Source organism: Protobothrops mucrosquamatus, unplaced genomic scaffold (genome assembly GCF_001527695.2).
Source record: "Protobothrops mucrosquamatus isolate PMUCROS unplaced genomic scaffold, P.Mucros_1.0 scaffold794, whole genome shotgun sequence".
NCBI classification, from domain to species: domain Eukaryota; kingdom Metazoa; phylum Chordata; class Lepidosauria; order Squamata; family Viperidae; genus Protobothrops; species Protobothrops mucrosquamatus.
Genome location: NW_015387061.1, coordinates 106,121 through 120,963, shown reverse-complemented (window position 1 = coordinate 120,963; position 14,843 = coordinate 106,121). Strand labels below are relative to the sequence as shown.

Below are 14,843 nucleotides of genomic sequence, written 5' to 3'. Positions count from 1 at the left end.
AAAGGAAGGGAGATCAGGGATAACCCTGATCTCTGGGGGCAGTTCATTCCAGAGGGTGGGAGCTCCCACAGAGAAGGCCCTCCCCCTTGGGGTCGCCAGCCGGCACTGTTTGGCCGACGGCACCCTGAGGAGGCCCACTCTATGGGAGCGTACAGGTCGATGGGAGGTAATCTGCGGCAGGAGGCGGTCTCGAAGGTATTGTTATAGGATTATTAACCCTATAATAATCCTATAACAATAAAGTAGGATTAGTTCATCTGGGCACGCTTCCTGTCTGGATTACCTTATAAAGCTAACATCAAATTTGCAAGGCAGGAGATATGTTCCTCCCTTATTATCTTTACAGTCCCAGAAAGTAAAGAAGGTCCCTCTTTAGAGATTGGACAACCTTTTGTTTGAAATGGTTTAGGGCAGTGATGGCGAACCTTTTAGAGACCGAGTGCCCAAACTGCAACCCAAAAGCCGCCCTGAGTCCGCAAGGAGAAGGGCGGGATATAAATTTAAAAAATAAATACATAAATAAATAAAAATCCACTTATATATCGCCAGGTGCTGGGTGGGCGTGGACCGCTGGGTGGGTGTGGCCCAATGGATGGGTGTGTCTAAGGTGGTCATGGCAGATGGGTGGGTGTGGCCAGGGTGGGCGTGGCCAGCTTGATGTGGAGAGAGATGCCTGGGGGGACCGGGCAGGGTTGGGGGAGATCCAGGGGGTCTCTGGTGGGTGGGGTGGTGGGCAGGAAGCTCGTCCTGTGGGGTGAGGTGAGGCAAGATGAGGCAGGGCGGGGCGGGGGTGCCATTGTCGCAGGGCAAGGTGAGGCAGGGGCCGGGGCGGCTGCTGCCTGACACCATCTGCCCCCACACACAGAGGCCAGTGAGCGCATGGGTGCTGGGATGCATCCGGCTACGTGGGACCTCGGAGAGTTAGCTGGCGGCTGGTTGAAGAGGATGGCTGCCATCTCTGGGGCATGGTGCACGTGCCCACAGAGAGGGCTCTGAGTGCCACTTCTGGCACACGTGCCATAGGTTCGCCACCACTGGTTTAGGGTTTCCTGCCTGAACAGAGGGTTGGACTAAAAGACCTCCAAGGTTCCTTCCAATTCTGTTTTTCTGTTATTCTGTCCCTTATGAGATATTTGCCATGCCCACATTCCTTCTGCAGGCTACGTTGCTGCTTATGTTACCTTTACCCTGGCTGTAAGTCTTCCTCCTGTCTCCCAAGTTCCTCCTGTCTCCTAAGGCAGGGGTCCCCAACCTCCAGTCCATGGACTAGTACCGTGCCGTGACATGCCAGCAACCGGTCCACACAAACAAGTAAAGCCCCATCCATGAGATGCAGGCAGCACACAAAACCACACACTCTCCAGTCCGCGGAAAAACCTCCCTTGACGGAGCAGGTTCCTGGTGCCCAAAATGTTGGGGACCTCTGTCCTAAGGTCCCACGTACAATTACAGAAACAAAGTCAGGATGCAAGTCACAGTAAAAAGAGCACACCTTTTTCCTGCAAGGTTGAAAAAAATACACTTCGTAGACATACATGGGTATGCAGCTGAAAGCAGGAAGATGTTTAGCAATTCTAATAAAATAACCTGCATGAAAGACTCATCCATGCTCGAATGTGATGTTCATGTAGGGTTCATTGTTATTCATTATTNGGATCTCCTTACTTTCCGCCGCGCCCTCAAGACATGGCTTTTCCAGCAAGCGGGCCTGACCTAGGGAGGATTTTAGTTAGGGACGATTTTTAATATAATTTTAATTACGACACAGCTACTAATATTTGGCTTTTAATTTGGTCTTAGAGGGGTTTTTATTTTGGTATTTATTAACTCTATTTTTGGTATTTTATTGTTATTTGTTTTTAATATGCTGTGCACCGCCCTGAGTCCTTCGGGAGAAGGGCGGTATATAAATCAAATTAATAATAATAATAATAATAATAATAATGTTGGGAGTAAAAAAATAATAATCACAGAACTATGGATCACAGTGAAATGTGTTTCCAAGGAAGAACGGCAGTGGAAAAACAACACTGAAATGGTGTCATTTTAGGGTCAGTGTTATTGTTGTTCCTGCAGTTCAAATGTCAGATCTCATCATTTATCACTGTTGTTTAGGGAGATTCTCAGTCATCCAGGTCATGGTTGTCTCCAAGGTGCTTTTTTCAAGAGGCAACTGGACTTCCTTTGTTTTTCCTTGAAGACGTTTCGTTTCTCATAGAAGAAGCTTCTTTGGTTCTGAACTTGGATGAGAAGCAAAACGTCTTCAAGGAAAAACAAAGGAAGTCCAGTTGCCTCTTGAAAAAAGCACCTTTAGGATTTATCACTATTGTTCATGCTGGCTAAAGGTGATGTGGGTTGAAGTTCTACAACTTGGAAGGCCGTGGGTTTTAAAACCTTCATTTTGAATGGACATAGTTCAAGCTAGCTCAGGGGTAGGCCACCTTGGCTCTTTTATGACTCGTGGACTTCAACTCCCAGAATTCCTGAGCCAGCCATGCTGAGGGGAAAGGGAGAGGTTTCCAAGCTGAGCCATGCTGGCTCAGGAATTCTGGGAGTTAAAGTCCACGAGTCATAAAAGAGCCAAGGTTGCCTACCCCTGAGCTGGTGTTTCTCTACCTTGGAAACTTTAAACTGTATGGACTTCAACTCCGAGAATTCCCCAGCCAGCATGTTGGCTAAGGAATTCAGAGAGTTGAAATCCATACAGCTTAAAGATGCTAAGGTTGAGAAATACTGGTTAAGGTTTATGTTGGGAGATGATTATAATAATGAGCGATAAAGAGAAAGGATGGATGAGAAGACGTTTCATGATGGAGACGTTACCAAGTATTCATTCTCTGCATCCAATAAGAAATGGAGAAAGAGGCTCCACCCCCCTTCTCTCATCTCTGGCCAGGCTACTCAATTTTGTGGACTTGTTTACAAGCCTGAGATAGGAAGTGACTTCCCCTGCTTCTAACACCAGGGCTTGAGGTCTCTCAAGTGAAACTACCACACGAGGGAGTCGTGGCAAAATAAATGTTTATTGTGTTTCTCCATTTAACTTACTGATAGAATTATTGATGGAATTTATTGCCCTGTGATGTGTTGATGGTCATTAGATTAATTAGTCAAAAGAGTAGCTTTGAGGGGTCACTGATGCTCTCTGAGCTCAGTTGTTTTCTTGCAGAAGTTTTATTACCCCAAGTAGATAACATCATCAGTACTAGAAGAGACTGTCTTACATAGTGCTGGAAGAAAAGTTTTCATCATGGTTCAGTCCAAGCCGGGGATAAACAACATGGCAACTGCTTTAGAAAGAAGGTTGCAGTTTATTGAAGAGGAGAGCCAGATAGAAAGATGGCTCTGGCAGAAAAGAGAGAGAGCACATGTAGGGAGTGGGTTTTTATACCCTCTGGAGCCTTTTGTTTGGAGTTCTTTCCTGTTCCTGTTTGAGGCTATTTCCTGTGTCATGTATTCTGACCTGAGTCTGAGTGTGCCCCTTTGGCATCTGTGGGTTAATCCTATTATGTCCTGTCTTAGAGTTTGGGTGGAGTATGTAGATTTTAGGTGTCTTTGTCTTCCTAAGCTTCTAGCTTCAACCTTCCTGATGGTTTACATCTGCAGATGCTTGGGGGAGGGAGACTTGGGGCTATTAAGAAAAAACTGGGCATGCTTTTCTGCCTCTTTAAGATCCTTTGAGGAAATATATTTTCCTGCCTTTTTAATATTTCCTTCTCTGGGGGGGGGGGCTGACTTCCCACAGTAGCTTGGTAATAAAATATCTGCAAGAAAACAACCAATCTCAGAAAGCACCAAGGACCCCTCAAGCCAACCCTGAGCTACAGATATCCCCTTTAAGAGTAGCTCTATCAGTAGTTTTAGCTAGGGTGACAAATAGCTCCTCCATATTCAAAGACACTCTTCCTCTGAATGACAGTTGCTGGAGGCCAGACAATTAAAGAAAGCTTTCAACCTGTTGATAGACTTTCAAAGGACTATTTGTGAAAAGGGGATGCTGTCAAATACTTCACTTGCTCCAGCAGTACTTTACTGACATAGTTCAGGTCAAGATGCATTTGAAATCTGCCTCCCTGGGAACCCGTAGTAGTTTTGTAGAGTCAGAATTTGTGAAAGTAAAAAAAATAGTTTAAGGTGGGATGCTTTCGCACATTTACTTGCAAGCAGGACCGGCTGACCCCTGAAGCAGATCTGGAAAAGTTTAAGCTGCGAAGTATTAAAAATGATGTCAGAATAGAACCATCTTCTCTCCTTATGAAATATCCTATTCAGCGTATCTTCCAGTAGACATCACCAGATGGGACAAGTAATATCGGAGTTTTTGCAGCATCCTGCTTTCAGAAGATAGATATTAATCAGTATGAGAAGGAAATATTTGCCTCTTTCCTTCAAGTCACGCTTGGGTAGCTGTTAGGCCCTGCTGTTTAAACGTTTTGAGGAACTAAATTATGCTGCATGGATTTAGTTATTTAGTTATTTGAAATCTTAAATGTGATAGCTTTCTCATTTTGCATCAGACCTTGGTGCTCGCTGAGCTTGGTTGCTTTCTTTTGGATGTTTCATTACCCAGCGAGGTAACACCATCAGTCTGCAAGAAAACAACCAAACTCAGATAGCACAAAGTACTCCATAGTTCAACCCTGAGCTACCAAAATTCTTTCCTTTCTCATTTTATAAGGTTTATAATGCTGTTGTGTGTGTTTTTATAAACATCTCTCCTCTCTTCTGCTCCTCCTCCCTTCCTCTTAGTTTATTTATTTGCAATTACACAGAAGTCATTCACACTCAGAAAAGCATATGGAAATAAACCCTAGCCAGAAGCATGGCTTAAAAAGCAGTGCATTTTTAATAATTGTGCAGAATGGGGAATTTCAGCAGGCGTGACTGTGCATAATTAGCAGAGATGTGCAAATCAGCCCACATCCAGTCTGAAGCATTTATTTGTTTAACAGAACAGAATAATAGAGTTGGAAGGGACCTTGGAGGTCTTCTAGTCCAACCCCATTCCAGACAAATGATTGCCCAATCTTTAAAAAAAAAAAAAACTCCAGTGATGGAGCACCTACAAGTTCAGAAGGCAAATTGATCCACTGATTATTTGTTCTCACCATTAGGAAGTTTCTCCTCAGCTCTAGGTTGCTTCTCTCCTTGATTAGTTTCCATCCATTGTTTCTTGTCTTGCCTTCTGGTGCTTTGGAAAATCAAGGTGATTCAATTCAACACTTCAAACCTATGCAGATTTGGTCTGATTTGGAGATCCCAAGTCAAACCATCAAATTGGGTGGATTTGATTTTGAATTCTGAATAGGTTTTGTATATTTATATTTATATATACTATATGTAAAAAAATATAGTGCCATTTAATTTGGTGATACAATTCAACTTTCCAATTCAATTTGATTTAGAGGCTGGACTGAACTGCTTTCAAATTAAACTGTCTGAATTTCTCCCAATGGTTCTCTCATAAGCTTCCATCTGTAAAACAAACAAACCGGCAAACAAACATTTTTTTGGAATGTAAATGTTAAAAAAATGCAGAAGCTATGATTATTTTTATAACAATCATCTTCCCTGTGTCAAGCCCCGCAGGGCTTGTCATTCACCGGTGGGGGGGTACGGCACAGCCCGCAGCAGCTGTCTGTATTTCTGTCTCTGCCTGCCTGCCTGCCTGCCTGCCTGCCTGCCTGCCTGCCTGCCTGCCTGCCTGCCTGCCTGCCTGCCTGCCTATCTATCTATCTATCTATCTATCTATCTATCTATCTATCTATCTATCTATCTATCTATCTATCTATCTCTATCTCCTATCATAATCTAGCATTTATCATCTATTGTATCTTCTATCATCTATCTGTAATCTATATCTGTCTATCTATCTATCATCTATCTATCTATTTATCTATCATCTCTCTATCTATCTCCTATCATAATCTAGCATTTATCATCTATTGTATCTATCTATCTATCTATCTATCTATCTATCTATCTATCTATCTATCTATCTATCTATCTATCTCTCCTATCATAATCTAGCATTTATCATCTATTGTATCTTCTATCTGTCATCTATATCTATCTATCTATCTATCTATCTATCTATCTATCTATCTATCTATCTATCTATCTATCTATCTATCTATCTATCTATCTATCATCTATGTAATTTATTGTATATGCTTCCCATCTCACTCTGCAAAGCAAATAACATTGGTTATTCCCATAAGAACATGGAGAAGCTGCCAGGTGATAGCACCCCCAGTTACATAAATAATCAGGGAGCAAGCTAGAAATCTTGCCTAAACGTTGCACAAGGGTTAAAAACACGATCCTAGCTGATACTGCCTGCTTTCCAATGCACTGCCATAGCACACATATGAGTGCTTCCACTGTGTGGACACACGCCTACACATTCACAGAAGGTTCCTGCATAGATCTTTGTGCACTGAAGTGTGAAGGTCTGGACAAAGGTTCATGGTGCCTTCAGTAGAAGGTGTTGAGAAATTTCTACAGGTCAGGATCTTCAGGAAGGTGCCTTGATACAGAATATTTGTAAGCACATTCCCTTGATCATGCTTCTACAGGTAGTCCTCAACTCATAGCCATTCCTTTGGTGACTGTTCAAAGTTGCAACGGCACTACGAAAAAATGACTTGTTTTCACAAGTTGCATGACCGTTGCAGCATTCCCCACGGTCACATGATCCAAATCCCGGCTCTTGGCAACTGGCATGTATTTATGACAGTTGCACTGTCCCAGGTTCATGTGATCACTCTTGGTAACCTACCCAGCTGGTTTCTAACAAGTCAATGGGAGAAGCCAGATTTGCTTAATGACCGCAGGATTCACTTAACAACTGCAGTGATTCACTTAACAGCAGAAGGTCATAAAATGGGGCAAAACTTACTTAACAGCTGCCTGGCTTAGCAATGGAAAGGTTGGGTAATCAGAAGTTGAGGACTGCCTGTAACCTTTCTAGAAATCTGTGCAAGCAAGCTAGGTAGCTAGCTATCATTCATCCATCCATCCATTCATTCATTCATTCATTCATTCATTCATTCATTCATTCATTATTTCATTTAGAAACCACCCATCTCACTCATAGAGTGACTCTCTGCCTAAAGATCTTAGAGATGCATTAGGTCCAACGTTTGTTCCCACCAGGATACACTTCTGGTGGATGCTTGCAAGAGAGGGCAAGAAGCATTGACCGGATGAGTAAATTATCTAAAATGTTTCAAAGAAGCCCATAATTCACAGCCTTGGAAAGAATTGACTTGATGTGCAGTGAAAGTATGCTCAGACCTATGTCTGATCAAAGTCAAAGGGTGTGGTTGTCTCTGTCTTGTTTCAAGGCTGTCGAGGCACAGAATCTGCTTGGGGTGGGTTCTCCTTACTGGGGCAAACTACTGCATAGAAACAGGAAGCAAACTTCACACTCATAGCACTGATGATGTTACCTAGTCAAGTAATGAAATGTCTGCAAAGAAACCACAAAGCTCAGAGAGCACCAGAGTTCTTATTGTGTCCAGTGCAGGGCACAACTGTCTGCAGATGTGTCAGCACGAATCCCTCCAAATGCCTGAGCACAGATCTGGGGTGCTGTACCCCAGTTCTAATATGGAAATGATCCTTTTCTTCCTTGGGATCATGTTCCTCACACTCCTTTATAGTTGGATAAGAAAAAGGCCGCGTTAGGTCTCCTGTTCTGAACAACATTTCAGTGAATTTCATAGGTTGCCCACCTGGGTCTAGGACAACTCGCCATAGCCAACTCCCTGTGACCAACTCATCCCAGGACAACTCGACGTCGCCAACTTGCTGCGGGACAACACGCCGTGACCCACTCACTATGGGCCCGCCAACTCGCGGCAGGACAAGAATGAAACTAATATTGAAGGGACGGTGGGATGCAACCACTCAAGAAAGGATGCGAAAGGAAGAACAAAGGATAATGTGAATGACAAAAATTAAAAATGATGTTTAATGATTTTTAAGTAATTAAATAGAATTGTTAAGTTGTCCTGCGGTAAGTTGCCGTGGTGAGTTGTCCCATTCCATACCCAACTTCATTCTCCCTTTTAGAGCGATGTATGGCAAGATGAATGTTAAGCAGACAAAGCAGGAGGCTTAAAGCCACTTTTGAGAGTTTGCTTGTTCTTCTTGGATGCCCTTTGCTAGCTGAGCCTCCTCCTCCTCCTCCTCCTCCTCTTCCTCCTCCTCCTAAAATGTTCAGATGGCTGGATGAATGAATTGCATGGAATGCCGTTTTAACAGTTTTGCAATGCGACACGTGATCATTGAAAAAAAAAAAGAACAGAACATTTTGCATTTTTTTTAACCCATCAAGGGGACTAGCCGGTTTATTCTTTTTGCATGTGCTTTCCCCTAGACTCTGGCTGCCCTAACAAGAAATTCAATAAATCTGCTTCCAAACCATCTTGCACAAGCTTTGCATGTCCAGTCTGGGCCTGAGGAAATTAACAAGAGAATAGAACACACCATCGACTTGCGGAGTGGCGATAAGTTGAGAAGAGAGCATATCAAGCCTTTTTCCCTGATGTTTAAAGACTCTGGCCTGGAACATAAGGTAGCTGGGTCTTGGTAGATTGACTTTTGCCAACTCAGATTGACTTGCAGTTGACTGTTGATTAGCAAAGACAAAATGGCGGTGGGTTTCGCTTCTGAATCTCCTCTTCCCTTTCTTCCCAACCCATCTCTCCAAGATGGAGCTATTGAGAGTCCTTCAGACATGAAGGGTTGCAGATCCTGAGATCTGGAGTCTGTGGGCAGCTCCTGAAAACTTAATGAAAGCTGAAAGCTCCCACCACAAGTTGGCCCCAGTGGTCTTGGATGGGATCAGAGAAGGAAAACTGGAATATAGGGAGGGTGTGGTGGTCATCATATTTAACAAATTACAGTTAAATCAGATATAGGGTTTTCCTTCTTCTCCCGAGGGACAACTGTCTTTCTTTGTCATCTGCAGGTGACATCCAGAGACTAAATGTGGCTATGGGAAAAGTTGCACATGCTTAGCTAGGTCAGATCAAGACTTAAGAGATGCCTTTGCACAACAATTTAAACTTAGATAGATGGAGGTGAAGATGGGAGATAGAGGTGGAGATGGAGGTGGAGATGGAGGTGGAGGTGGAGGTGGAGGTGGAGATGAGAAGTGTAGGTGAAGGTCTAGGTCAGTGTTTCTCAACCTTGACAATTTTAAGGCATGTGGACTTCAACTCCCAGAATTCCACAGCCAGCATTGCTAGCTGTGGAATTCTGGGAGTTGAAGTCCACATGCCTTAAAATTGTCAAGGTTGAGAAACACTGGTCTAGGTTGAGTTGGAGATGGAGATGGAGATGGAGGTGGAGGTGGCGGTGGAGGTGGAGATGGGAGATGGGAGATTCAGGCTGAGGCGGAGGTGGAGGCAGAGGTGGAGGTGGAGGTGGAGGTGGAGGTGGAGGTGGAGATGGAGATGGGAGATGGGAGATGGGAGATGGAGATGGAGGTGGAGGCGGAGGCAGAGGTAGAGACAGAAAGAGTCAGAGAGAGTCAGAGAGAGAGAAATGAAGAGAGAGATAAAGATGGTGACAGACCTATTATGCAACATTTTAACATATTTGGTTACTTATAGTTTAATCTATGGTGTGAACCCCCAAAATGGTATGCAGGTAATCTTTGACTTACAATCCTTCATTTAGTGACTGTATGACATTCCAACTGCACTGAAAAAAGTGACTTACAACTGGCCCTCGCACTTACAACTGTTGCAGCTTTCCCATAGTCATGTGATCAGAATTCGGTTGCTTGGCAACTGGTGTGTATTTGCGACAGTTGCCTCATCCCAGGGTCATGTGATTGCCATCTGCAACCTTCTCAGCCATCTTCTGGCAAGCAAAAATCAACGGGCGAAGCTAGATTTGCTTAACTACTACATGAGTCACTTGAGAGCTGCAGTGATTCGCTTAACAACTATGGGGGGAAAGGGGGTAAAATTGGGTGCAACTCACTTGTTATTGTAGAACAAGGAACCCAGAAGAGAGACCACGGGTAAGTGAAAAAGAGGGAGCTTCAGGGAAGTAAAGGTACCCAAGATGAGACTATGTAAACATCTGACATATTATTGTCATGGTTCCGACAGATGAAACTCTTCAAAGAACTTTGAGGCATTGTTTACCTTAAAGAATCTTTGTGGGAGTAGCACAGCTTCAGCACTAACATAGTTGAAGCCAAAAACTGGATTCCCCTCCCCTGAGCACATAGTATCAAAGCACAATTCCCTCCTCCAATTAACAATCATAAATCACATTGTCCAATTAGTTTGAAATGCAGGCTTTCCCTCCTATTCTGCAACCCGCCAATTCTTATCATCTCTTATTTCAAGCTCTGAATTCATACACTAGTACAATATTCCGCCTCCTCCCCCAGCATCATCTAATTCTAAGAGTAAAGCATAAGAAAGAAAAAGGCTGCATCTTCATATGTTGTCAAAGCAAGAACATCCAATGTTAGCAGCGTTGACAATTATGTTGTTCTTGTTTCCCCTTGCCATCATTACAATTTGTGTCATTTCATTTGGCTAACCAATCACACATACAAGTTTATGGTTTCCACATTTCTTCTTTACTTCTTGGTCTCATTTGAGGTGCTTTTGCTTCCCTGAAGTGCCCTTCTTTTCAATTAGCCAAGGTCTCTCCCTGGGCTTCAAAATAACAGAAAAAACAGAGTTGGAAGGGACCTTGGAGGTCTTCTAGTCCAACCCCCTGCTCGAGCAGGAGACCCTATACCATCCTGGACAAATTGTTGTCCAATCATGACCTAAAACCCTCCAGTGATGGTGCATCCACAACTTCTGAAGGCAACACATTCCACCGATTAATTGTTCCTACTGTCGAGAAATTTCTTCTTAGTTTTAGCTTGGATCTCACTTCGATAGGTTTCCACCCCTTTTTCTACAATTTCCCTTGTTATGAGTTCAGATAACTTGAATGACAAAGAATTGGTTGGTTTGAAAATAAGATACCGAAGGATAAAATGAACAGGAAATTTTGGTTGGGTGCGCGTTGCATGCTAGACTAGACTAAGGAGATATGAAGTTGTAATGTAATTTATTTTGTTGGGCAGAGCCTGTGCTATAATGTATGTTTTGTTGACTAGGCCATGAGGTTTAGCAAGCTGATGGATAAGAGAACAGCAGAGGGGTTAACACTTATATAGAGCTTATATAACTATATAAATTATATAGAGGGAGTAAATAATAGTAAGAAACCAGCAACCCAAAGCTATGGGGTGAAACACTTCTTATATCTTTAAAATGGAATGAGTCACCTGGGGCTCAGAGTCATAGTACCCCTCCCCCCCCAGTAGTGATTCTGTGACCCTCAGCACCTAAGAATATGCTGCTGAAATACAGTGCTGAGTGGGCACTAAACTGGTACTAGATTCGGGTCAGTGGAATTCAAGAGGGTTGGACCATTTGTGGCAACATAAGGATTCTAAGCTGATCACGTACTTAACTCCACCCCCAGCTCTGCCTGCTCCTCTCCTACATCTACAAGTATATTGCATGCACATGCACAAGAATAAAAGTGGATTGATTAAGTGCCAGTAAGTTGGCGTCAAACTCTTAATGACTCCATGAGTAGACATTCTCCAGGATGATCTGTCCTGAGAAGATGAAATTAGAAGAGTTAATGAAGCCCTGAAACATTAGATTTTACTCTTCCTATAAATGCAGGAGAAGGCTGTTTTTCTATCTTCTAAGTATGTATGTCTGACTTCCTTCTCCAGAATGCTTCCAATGATTGTCCAGTTTTCAATTCTAATTATATTACATTCGGCTCTGAGTGGTCCATTTTCTGTTACTTTTTTTTTCTTTTTCCCCAGAAATAAGGATGAAAATGGGAGGAGGTTTTTTCTTTCTGATTCTGTGGACACCAATAGAACAGTGCCCTTAAATAAATAGCTATTGTACAAATGAATTATACTCCTGGTGGCTGACTTTATCTGATTTGTGGTTAAAATCTCTGAGACTTTAAATCCATTTAGATCAGCAGAAGTATTCCATTAAAAGGTCTTTATTGGAATATATTACTTTCCAGCACAATTACAACATTTTTATTAATAATGATACAGATTTTCTGTGTCTTGGTTTCAACAGATTAAACCCTTCAAAGAACTTCGAGCCATTGTTTACCTTAAAGAATCTTTATTTGAGTAGCATAGTATCGGCACTAACATAGTCGAAACCAAAAACTAAGTTCCCCTCCCCTGAGCACATAGTATCAAAGCACAACTCCCTCCTCCAATTAACAGTCATAAATCACATTCCCCAATTAGCTTGAAATGCAGGCTTCCCCTCCAGTTCTCCAGCCTGCCAATTTTTATCATCTCTTATTTCAATAACCTTGGTTCTCACACTAGTTTCAGTATTGTTATGTCTAGCTAAACTCTCATGCCCATTCCTCCCCCCAGCATCATCTAACTCTAACTCTAAAAGTAAAACATAAGAAAATGGTTGCATCTCCATCTGTTGTCAAAGCAAAAACATCCGATGTTAGCAGCGTTGACAGTCTGTATCCTTGAGAGATATGATCACTGACCACCTCTCCATTAAGGCAGAAGGAAAAGGGACAGATGTTGTTTGAGTGTCCCTCCTTAGGTGACCAGACATGAGTTGAACTCAAGAAAGAGATTAGAACCTACTAAAAAAACTGAGTTCTATTTCTCCTGAGAAGAAAAATCTTAAACACTTGGCTTAGTGCTTCTTAAATGATTTAGATGATTTTTTTTTTTTACCAATTCAATTGTTGGGTTCCATCGATTCCTAATTTGGTCAATGGCCAGGAAGGATCAGACCTAAGCCAACTGATTTCCAGAAATCAAGACCTTTCCCATGGGCTGATGTTCTTCATCCATCCTTGATGGATGGATTCATCCAACTAGACCAGCATGAAATTTGTTGCTCCTATTATTGTACTCATTGCTATCCTACCTCTATTATTCTTCTCCAATCACTGAATACCTTGGCTGTCCTTCACCTGCTGGGTGCTGAAGCATAACAGATTTGACCTTCTGGTTGACCTTGGATGACCTTGATGTAAGGAGAGGAGGGAGGAGAAGTTAAATTGACTACCAGTATAGCTAAGGCTGAGTAAGCCTATCTCACTCATGACTTGAGATGAAGGCACTATCCCAGAAGACATGGCAAAAAGAAGATGTTCCAAGGAAGCATTTATAAACCTGATTAAGTGAAATGTGAGAAGGTACTCAAAGATAACCAGCTCTCCTTAGATTGGACAGAATAACAGAATAATAGAGTTGGAAGGGACCTTGGAGGTCTTCTAGTCCAAACCTCTCCACAGTCAGGAAACCCTGTACCATTTCAGACAACTGGCTGTCCAATCTCTTCTTAAAAGCCTCCAGTGATGGAGCACCCACAACTTCTGAAGGCAAGCCATTCCACCGGTAAATTGTTCTCACTGTTAGGAAATTTTCCCTTAGTTTTAGAGTTGCTTCTCTCTTTGATCAGTTTCCATCCATTGTTTCTTGTCTTGCCTTCTGGTGCTTTGGAAAATAGGTTGTCCCACCCCCTTCTTCTTTGTGGCAGCCCCTCAAATATTGGAATGCTGCTATCATTTCACCCCCTAGTCCTTTTTTTTCTCTAGAGTGGCCATACCCAATTCCTGCAACTGTTCTGTTTTAGCCTCCAACTCTGTAATCATCTTTTCTGGGAAGCTTCTCCTGATTCCATGAAGACATGGAAGACATGCCAAGACCTTGAGTTACAGAACAGAAACAGCTCTTGGTTGGAAGATTTGGGTCAAATTCACTCCGCAAGACCTTCCTTCCCATTATCGTCTTACCCTTTGCTTCACCTTTCCTTCCTGAAACGAACATCAACCCAAGAAAGAGAACACAACATCAGTAGGTCCAAATCTCCTTCTGATCAGGTAGAGATATCAAGGAGTTAGGAAAATAGCCCCTCCCCCTCAGGGTTACTACAATATTCTTTTGTAAGATATGGGTCTTGAGTTTTATCAGTACAGAGAGTCCTCAACTTACGATCGCAATTAAGCCCAAAATTTCTGTTGCTAAACAAGACCGTTCTTAAGTTAGTTTTGACCCGCTTTATGACCTTTCTTGCCACAGTTGTTAAGTGAATGACTCTGGTGGTTAAGTTAGTTAACCCGGTTGTTGAGTGAATCTGGTTTCCCCATTGACTTTGCTTGTCAAACAGTCGCAAAAAAGAGATCACGTGGCTCCGGGACACTGCAAAACTGTCATAAATGCATCCCAGTTGCCAAGCATCTAAATGTTGATCCTGTGGCCTTGAGGATGCTGCAACAGCATCGTAAAAATGATCGTAAGTCACTTTTTTTCCAGTGTCGCCGTAACTTTAAATGGTCACCAGAAGAACCGTTGTAAGTCGAGGACAACCTGTAATGCCAACTATATTCTCTATCTCAAAATCTGCCTCTGGTTTTAATTCCAACGATTTCTGCTCCATGCTTCCCCATAATATGCCTGTCTAATTTAAAGCTTTCAAAAAAAACGGGTAATTTATCCTGCCAAGATCTTCCATCTGCCTCTTCAGGCCAAGAGGTACTTAGAGCATCCTCTTTGGGAAGCATCTTCCAGCAACTCCAGGCTATCTTGATGACAGCCCTTTCCGAGGGCATCCAAAGCACTTAAACCCCATCAATTTGCAAAGTACTGAAAACAGAGAAGGCTCAGCCATCTCGACGGTCATCGAATTTGCCCCTTTTCGGGGAACCGCGAATGATTTCACAGCTATAAACATGTCAGCTCCTCCAATTTCTTTCTTTCTTTCTTTCTTTCTTTCTTTCTT

General features: G+C 42.7%; 1 protein-coding gene across 1 annotated transcript in view; it reads left to right on the top strand.

Annotated features, from left to right (window-relative positions):
- Positions 1-14,843, top strand: part of ADCY8 (adenylate cyclase 8) — an 83,786-nt gene that overhangs the window by 35,913 nt on the left and 33,030 nt on the right. The window contains exon 7 of the mRNA XM_015818810.1: positions 8,387-8,584. Within this exon, the coding sequence (XP_015674296.1) occupies positions 8,387-8,584 (198 nt within the window). The remainder of the gene's footprint in view (positions 1-8,386; positions 8,585-14,843) is intronic.